The sequence below is a fragment of the Melospiza melodia genome, chromosome 5 (assembly GCF_035770615.1).
Source record: "Melospiza melodia melodia isolate bMelMel2 chromosome 5, bMelMel2.pri, whole genome shotgun sequence".
Classification (NCBI taxonomy): Eukaryota; Metazoa; Chordata; class Aves; order Passeriformes; family Passerellidae; genus Melospiza; species Melospiza melodia.
Window position 1 is genome coordinate 82,528,013 of NC_086198.1, and position 8,811 is coordinate 82,536,823.

The 8,811-nt window shown below is 46.5% G+C and overlaps 1 protein-coding gene across 10 annotated transcripts in view; it reads right to left on the reverse strand.

Moving 5' to 3' along the window:
- PROM1 (prominin 1) overlaps positions 1-8,443 on the reverse strand; it is a 61,013-nt gene extending 52,570 nt beyond the window's left edge. For 9 of the 10 annotated variants that reach the window (XR_010027863.1, XR_010027862.1, XR_010027861.1 and 6 more), the window contains exons 1-2: positions 8,334-8,443; positions 1,393-1,805 (exon numbers count right to left, since the gene is read on the reverse strand). Coding sequence is in view for 5 of the 10 variants with exons in the window: in XM_063157668.1 (XP_063013738.1) it covers positions 1,393-1,612 (220 nt within the window). In the remaining 5 variants the exon portion in view is untranslated. Of the gene's footprint in view, positions 1-1,392; positions 1,806-7,323; positions 7,404-8,333 lie in introns of those variants that run through there. The other variant, XR_010027860.1, reaches the window with a different exon arrangement.
- Positions 8,444-8,811: the final 368 nt, after the last annotated feature.

The following is an 8,811-nucleotide window of genomic DNA, read 5'->3' on the forward strand; positions in this document are numbered from 1 at the left end:
CCTCCAGGAGCTGAATGCAGATGGCAATGCTCACCATCAGGTCTCACAGAGACACAAACAGCTCACCTGATCATTTAACAGAAGGAAAGAGGCAAAAGAAGCAGAGGTATCTGGAAACAGTGCCTCCTAAAAGTGAGATTACTGTCACCTTCATGCAACTGCTCTCATTACACCTTGCGCAAGATCTGCTCAAAACACATCCTGCAGGAAAACAGGCCATTTTGCTGGCCTGTTTTCACAAAGGCCATTTTTTCTGGCCCATTGCAGAATAATATTCTGTTGGTTAACCCCTCAGATTCTGAGCTTTTGCCTAAATAGAATTCATTCATTCAAGTTCAGCTGAGCTCATTCTTCTACAGTTATGCCAGAGATGCACGAAGAAATGTCAAAAATCCAAGCAAACAGCAGTTCACAGATATCATATAGATATGTGACCCATTAGACTAATAAAAGTTTAAATTTCTAGATTGAAAGCTGTATTACAAAATACTAGAAACACCTTTTATACACAGTTGCAGCTAAATCACCAAAAGGAATCAGTTTCTAACCAAAGCCATTCTTATATCTAATTAAAGGTTCACCTTGATACAATTTTAAATGCCAGTATTATACAGAAGCATTAGCACGTTTAAGAGCAAAGTGAAACAAAAAGCATGTTGAAAAGTTGATAAAACTACCAAATCCACAATTTCCAAAAGCACCTTTTAATCAATGCAACCTCAATAAAGTTGCACACACTTTTCCAACATCTTAAGTTTTCCTTTAGAAGGGACAGCTTAGTAAGAAACAAAGGGAAAAAAAAAGTCTCATTAAAACAAGTGCAGTTTCAAGTTTTAACCTGACAGCTTTCAAAGGAACAAGAAACTACACACAGCTGTGTAACGGACCTGCTCTTACATAAAACTTGACCATGGATGAAATATATGGAAACAAATGAAATTTATTTCAAATTTCCTGGGCTAAATCTTATGATATTATAACCATGTGACTGTTTATCACAGTGTGAAAAATTCAGCTGTCTCTAATGGATTTAATGGTAAATACAAAGCAGCTTATCCTATACTTCTATCTCATGCTGCTTCAGTTAAGAAAACAAGCCTCAAACCCATCAGTGACAGCTCTGAGATATGTAACCAAAGTTCTGTGAAAGGTCACCAACACTTCATTTTCATTAACAACCTCCTCCCCATTATGCTTAGCAGAAAAATATTCTCTTATACACAACTGTACAGATTTCTAAGCTGCAGCACATGCTACATAAAAAGCCCTTCATCTATTTTACCTCCTGATTATGGCCTTGATATCTATGACAGGGTGTATCAATATAACAAATCAATATAACAACATCAATAACAAATCTGTATTTTAAACAGAAGTAGTTTATCCACTTACCTTGAGGAAAAGTATTTGGCTGCACCAAGTACAGGAATGCATGTACTATTTTAAACAAAATTCCTATTGCCCCTGGTTCGTGGTATGCACCTGTATCATAGGTCTTGGCTGGTACAAATCCGAAATCCAAAGTTCCAGGAGGTGGTTTGTATATAGGCTGTACCTCTGAAATTGTACTTCCACAAAACAGCAGCAGCAGCAAACAGAGTTCCACAGCCATAGCGAGCAGTATTCATAAAACTAGAGGTAGAGGTATTTGTCCAACCAAGTCTAGAAATCTTCAGTACATTCACTTGAGGAGTGGCTGTCTAGCCAGGACAGTGCTGGTGCACTCTCACACCTGCAATTCTTCAATGTATTTTTACTTCAGAGTGGAACAGCAGCCTCTCGTGAAAATGACTCGGCGCACATCTCTGGCAAAAAGAAGAAACAGCTCAATAACACGTGTGCAAGCAAACAGCAAAGTGCAAGACAAGCTGCAACCTCCTGTGGAAACTGAACCTATCAACAGCTGCAAAAGTGAGCCTGACAGGACAGGGAAGAAAAGCATTTTGAGGCTTGTGAATAAGGTTATACTACATACATTGTACTTGAAAGAGGTGGAAAAAGAATTATGCACAGTTCCAGGTCAGTGAGTTCTCACAAACAAAGAGAACGTTGATACAGCTCCAAGGGAAACAAAACTAAAGGAGCATTGCATGAATTGTGCTTCTGACTAAGTACAATATGTCATGCCACAACAATTACACAATGCATTTAATTACCACCTGATGGTTCTGTAGTTGATGACACTTATTACAAGTCATACCCTGTATTTCTTGAATTTACACCTTTCAGCAAAACCTTCAGTACTAGATACTCTTAACTGTTTTCCAAGAATAAGGAAAGAAATTATACAGCACGGAAAAGTTACCAAAACAAAACTAAAATCCAAAACCAACGAGACATCACCCTCTTGACAGATGACAATGGGCATCAGCAATTACTTTCTATTAATTCAAGCTATCTCAAAGCTCTCCTTAGGAACTGGAGAAGTAAACTATTTTTATTTACAGCTTGCTAAAGCTGAGTGTCATTAAGATGACTTTGGATGGTAAAAAATGTCTAAGAATATTCTGAATCTATGAAATCACATCAGCTTAATCTACCACTACTTAAGAAACGTAACAGAAACACTCCTGGCTTCCCAACAAATGAAGTGACCATGTCTTCATCTACAAGAAGCCAGGGAAGACTCCTTGATTTCACTGCAACAGCAGTGTCTGAGGAAACAGACCAAAACCAACCCAATAAAAGGCAACAGAGAGGCTGCTGCCACTCTCTGGTCCTGGAGGCTGCACACACCTGATGGGTGTGCCAGGGAGCACAGCACTGACCTCCCCACCCTCAGCCCGGCTGGTCTTGGCTGATCCAGAGCGCCCTGGCAGGGCCCTGTGGAGCTCACTGCCCCTGGCAGGACATCTCTCCCACCCAGGGAGCACCAGCTGCACAGCACCTGCTGCCCCTTCCAGCAGCACTGCCCAAGGGAAAAGCTTTCCATCCCCACCTTGGTGTTCAGACCATTCACCAGTGAGAACGACAGCAAAATACACAAACTCCTCATGGCTCCAGCCAGCCCAATGCTGCACCAACACCTTGGCTTCCAAGGTACTTCCAGGTCAAAGAGATGCTGAAGACACTTCAAACCTGTAGTAAGGTGAGACTTAAATCTCTCCCTGCTTTACAGTCTCTGGTTAAATGCCAGCTACCTTTCTGAAAACCAGTACTTTGCAAGAGGTCAAAAACACATTGCAAGCTTGTTTAGTAGTCAGTGCTGCACTCAGAGGACAGGTCAAGAAAAACATGGAACAAAGAAATACAGGATCAGATCAAAGACCTAGAGACTGTTGTTTCTCCACTGTTCAAATGAGTTAGGAGGGAACACTCAAACCTATCTTTCTTCCTCATGGCTTATGAAAACCAAGAAGAATGAATAGTAATAATGCTATGATTAGCACAATTATCCAGCCCTTATTGAGAAAGGTTGTGTTAGCAACCCTTCTGAAATATGCTCAACACAAGCACACACTAATTTAGAACACCTATTACCATGGAAAATAATGTTCTCTTAAAGATTAAGGAAAGGAAAAAAGAGTTCAAATCCAAAATATTCATTTTCCTCCTTTAATTTTTTACTGAGACTAGTTTTCTTCAGCCTAGAAGATACTTTTTTGTGAAGTTTTGCACATCTTGCTATAAGGCTGAACACAAAAATGGTCGAAAAGTGAAAACTGCTTAGGCTGCAGTTTATTATCAAACCTCGAGAGACCTACAGGACAAAACATCACAAGACCACAACTAGGTGAAAAAATTCATTTTGCTTTATGGCAGAGCATTGAAAATTGTGCAAGTTTGACACACTACTGTTCTGATGCCAAAATCACCTTTGTTTTTACATGTATTCCTCATATACTTTCATTGCTCTGTGGACTATTATTGTATAGCTGTATAGTTTCCCAGCTAACTCCAGTGCTTTTCCTACACACAAATTCCTGAAGGCCTGCTCTGATCTTGCTTCTTCTGGCAATCAAGGCTGAGCCACCCTCTCAAGACAATTCCTCGTGTTTTAGATACAAAACAAGGTACAGCTAGTAGCTTTCAGAAGGGGTCAAACCAAGAGGGGAAATTACTTCATTAACTGTATTTCTATTTGGGGCTTCTTGTCAATTATGCTAATTTGCTAAACTTGTAAAAGTGTAAAAGCCCTACAGCACATAAAAGCCCTATATCACATGTACATTTTCAATGTAATTTCAGCATGCATGACAGTGTGTTGTGCACCTGGAGAGGCCTTCATTAAATGGTAACCACTTTTTATCACCTTAACCTTGTTTGGATCTTGATTTTAGGGACTCAAAGGCAACAGTTCTTTTTTTTCCCCTTAAAAAGAGATTTCAACAGTTTTTCTAAGTCAGGTTGAGTTTTCTGGAGATTTCTGAAGTACTGAAGTTGCAGCACTTCAGTGAGTCAGGAGAAAAAGCTCACACATGGTGGCTGAACCTTGATTCCAAAAGTTTAGGAAACAGATGCAAAAGCATCCATTTCAGTGAAATGTTAGGTGTGGTTGAGAAAGATGAAAATTATAAGATGATGACTTCTCTAACTGGTGTCTTAAGGCAAAGCTCTCTGTAGTGTCCTGTTGTATTAGAGAGCGAGGGCAGAAGAAGATGAAGTACACACACAACTGTTTTTCTTGCAAGATTTTAGATTAAAGACAATTTAAAGTCTATCTAATTACACAAACAGGCAAATAAAGTATTTAAAATGTTCTCCCAACACAGGAAAACAATCACTACACCTTCTAGAAGTAAGTAGTCACGCATTAACCAAGTGGGCATTTTTAAGACAAGGACACTATTGAAATGGCAAAGACACTTCCTGTACTGCGAAACTAACAATGTTCAGTGGAAAAACCCAAGTTTCCAATTCTACACAGTTTTCAGTCAGGCTTTAATAAAATTCAAGTGAGTTTCCTGCAAATCAATAAATCTGCAGACTTATGACCATATTCTCTTCCTCTCCCTCTGCTGGCAAATATATCACAGTAAACATGGCGTATACAATCTATACTGGGCAATTCCTCCAGACTGACACCAGTTCTCCTCTATGCCACATAAAACACTCATGTTTTCAAGGTTACATTAATAATAATAACCAGGAACTTGCAGAAACACTATTAAACCTGTAACTTAAGATGCCTCTGAGCACCTAATATGTATTCAACCTACCTAAAAATAACTCAGATGTAAAAAGCTCCCAGCATTTCTCCTTTTCTCGATATTGAAAAGAAACTTAGCTGGGAGCTTATCAGTAGTTAAATATGCTAGACAAACAGCATTAAAGAGGTAAAATCTATCCCTGAAATCTGTAATTCTGAGAACTTCAGAAATGACATACGCAGGAGTGACACAAATACAAAGAACTGAACAGTAGTTTATGCTAATCTTCATTGCAGCATGTGGGCATCTCATTTCCTCACACACAGTGTGGCATCACTGCAGTCAATGAGTTACAGCAACTGCCAGTACAACCCTCCTCAAGTTCAAGTAAACAGTGAATGAAGAGAAGCTGTGTGAAACTTGCAAATGCTTACAGTAATTATCAAACAAGCTACCAATTTCATTACTACACACCCTGTGAAGTACTTAACAAGTTAAAATAAATTAAAAGATTTTCATTATTGTGTGTGGTTTGCAAATGTCCATTTGGAAGAGACTCAAGCTTTTGCATTTTATTCTGTGGCTGACACTAATATTCTGTATGTGCAAATCACTAAGCATAACTCCTGGGCTTTTAAACACTACCTGTGGAAAAGTCATCACTCAAATATACAGCAGCATTATCATCTCAGATATGAGATGATAATGCTATCCTGTTACTAAAAGTATTTTCCAAAACCAACCTCTGCTTTAAGTTTAACAGGAGAAGATGAGAGAGAGCTAGATGCTTTAGTTCAGCAACGTCCCTGATACACCAGCTGTGAGTAACAGAGCTCAGAGGCAGCATGATGCGCAGCTCTTTGTTCCAACGGCACTGGCCTCCTGTTTAGCACCACAATCCATGCAAAGCCAGCACTGCAGGGCAGCGATGCAACCATGATTAACCCTGTGAACTGAAACTCAATCAGCCAGGGCTGCACTGCTGAGGCTCAGTGGGGGAACCTGCTGGCAGTGAACCAGGCTGGGCTGCGGTGGTGGTAGGTGCAGTTGGCCACAGGAAACCCACACAAAGGTTCTGAGTACATTTGTTACATTTTTTCAATCACACATTTGAAAATCCAAGTCCATAATCCCTGTCCACCATGCCAGCAACCACCAGAAGTGAAATTAAAACAGCCACAAAACAGAGTTACAGGCAGACTGAAATTCCTGAGTATGGAAAAAGAACCCCAAAAAACAACCAAGCCCACACCACCACCTTCCCACTCAAGAGACTCAACACAGCAAGCCAAGTTAGATACTGGCAGGTTAAAAAGGTACAGTTTTCTGTTACAAAATCTGCCTAGGCCTACCAACAATCGCAACCTGTTGCCATAGGAGGACAGAGAAGCAGATAAACATAATAAACACCAGGGACTGCAGAACAGAGCTTGGCAGCACTGAGAGAAACTAAACAAATAGCATCTTCCACACAAGGAAGCCTTGGTACCCATCTGACTTGCATGCTATATGTTCAAATCAACTAAGTAAATATTGGATTGGGTCAGGAAAATTTGAATATTCAGAATCCAGTTTGCTTTGAACAGCTTCTCACTAATTTCAAAATAGTAAACTAAAAAAGCAACATCAAAAAATTATTCTGTTTTACAAGTCATAGCCACCTGCAAGCCGAAGTAAAAATTCCAGGTGAGAAACCTTTCCCCAATTATAAGCAGGTCTGATTTTCAGCTGACTGCATAAATATTTAAAGTACATTTTCACTAACCAAATAATTTATTTAACTTGATTCTAAGTGGTGCATTTACCCCAGAATCCATAGATCATTCTTTGTTAAATTACTTTCCAGCATCACATAGAAAACTGTAAAACACAGTAAATCCAGCCCATAACAGGCAGTTTTTGGGAAGTGTGAACTGATAAGCGCTGTGTACGTGTCCCCACACCTAGGTACCGCAACACGACGCACGTTTCCCACTAGTAGCGGAGACCAAACCTTTCCTTCACGTTCTTTCCAATTACTCAGAGACCTCTTCCTCTAACAGGCTGTCCTTATCTGCAAACTGCAGAGGAGCGCGGGCACCGCAGCTCTGCCTCTGCTGGAATACCGACCGATGTGGTAGTTTCACACCGGCGCATCTGCATCTCCGTGCAGAAGACACAGCCCGTGTTTACCACCACACTGCCCCTTCTCCCCAGCTCTCGGACGAGGCCCCCGGCTCACTGCAGAGCTCACCTCGGCCGAGGAGACGCTCGGCCAGCCGGGGTGTGCAGGCGCGATCTGCCCAGATGCACAGCGGGCAGCGGCGGCAGCAGCGCCTCAGGGAGCTGCTCCGAGGCGGGCGGCACCGCCGCAGCGCTGCCGTGCGGAGCGCGGAGCCCGCAGGAGCGCACGGGCCCTCTCCCCGCTCGCATCCACCGCAGAGCCCAGGCGGGGGTCGCCTCCCTGCTCCCCCAGCCCCCGCCCCTGATGAGCCGATTTTGAGGGCAGCACAGCCCCGTCCGCCTCCCCCGAGGCGGCTCAGATGACCCCACCGCCCGCCTCGCCCCGGGCAGGTGCCCTCCGCCTCCTTTCCGTGGAGCGGCTTCCCCTCCCTCCGGAGATCTCAGGGGCTCTGCCCGCCCAGCTCCCGCCGCTCCTCTCCGTTCATCTGCCGGTAGCTCACAGCTGTCCCCGACCTCTCCCCTGCCGCCGCCGCCTCACACGACCCCCGGGAGCGAATGCGCACCCCGTGCCCGCCGCCCCGCTCGGCTCGGCGAGCGGACCCGCCCTGACTCCCCGCGGACCGGCCGCATCCCCCGCCGTGCCGCAGCCCCCTCCTCGCGGCCAAACCCGTCTCTCCCGCCATCCGCTCCCCAGCCCCCCGCAGCACTGACCTGCCCGCCGGCCGCTCCTCTGTCCCCGCCTCACCCCGCGCTCTCAGGGCGCCTCCATCCCGCCGCTCCCACAGGTCGCTCTCCCAGCCTCTGCTGAGCCCCCTGGGAGCCCTTCCCGCCGGCAGCCCCATTCCCTCGGGCACCCACCTCCCTCGACGGCCACCCGCCTCCCCCCGTCGCTCGGCTTCACGGAGCTCCCCCGCCCGCCACCCCTCTCCCGGGAGGGAAGGAGCCGCGCTCTGCCGGCCACGACCTCCCGCCCGCAGCGGGAGAAGGCGGAGGAGCCTCATCCCCGCCTGCTGCCCCCCACGGCCCCGCCGGAGCTGCCCGGGACCCCTCGTCACGTACGCGCCCGCCCGCAGCACTCACCGGTCGAAAGGGGCCAGCGAGCCGGAGACGGCGGGGCACGGCCAGCACAGCGCAGCCCGCTCCGCCTCAGAGCGCCGCGGCAGCCGTGGTGGCGGTGCCACCCGCGCATGGATTACGGAGGGCGGGCTCTGCCCCGGGCCGGGGCTGCAGGACCACCCCGACAGGCCGGGATGGATGGTGGGGGGGAGGAAGAGGAGGAGCGTGAGGGGTTTAACCCCGGCGGGATGTGCTGGGCGAGCGGAGTGCCGATCGGGATAGGCTGTGTGCTGGTGCGGCGGAGCCGAGCGGGGCAGGCTGAGCCCGCAGCCTGCGGTCGGGGACCTGTTGCATCCCGGGCCGGCTCCCGCCCTGTTCCGGCCCCTGTTCCGGCCCGCAAGGTGCTGCGCCACTCCCGCACCCCCGGCCGGCTCCGCCGAGGCTCGGCCCGCCTCACCGCCCCGGGCATGGCCGGGCCATCTCCCCTTGGCCAGTGCCTCTG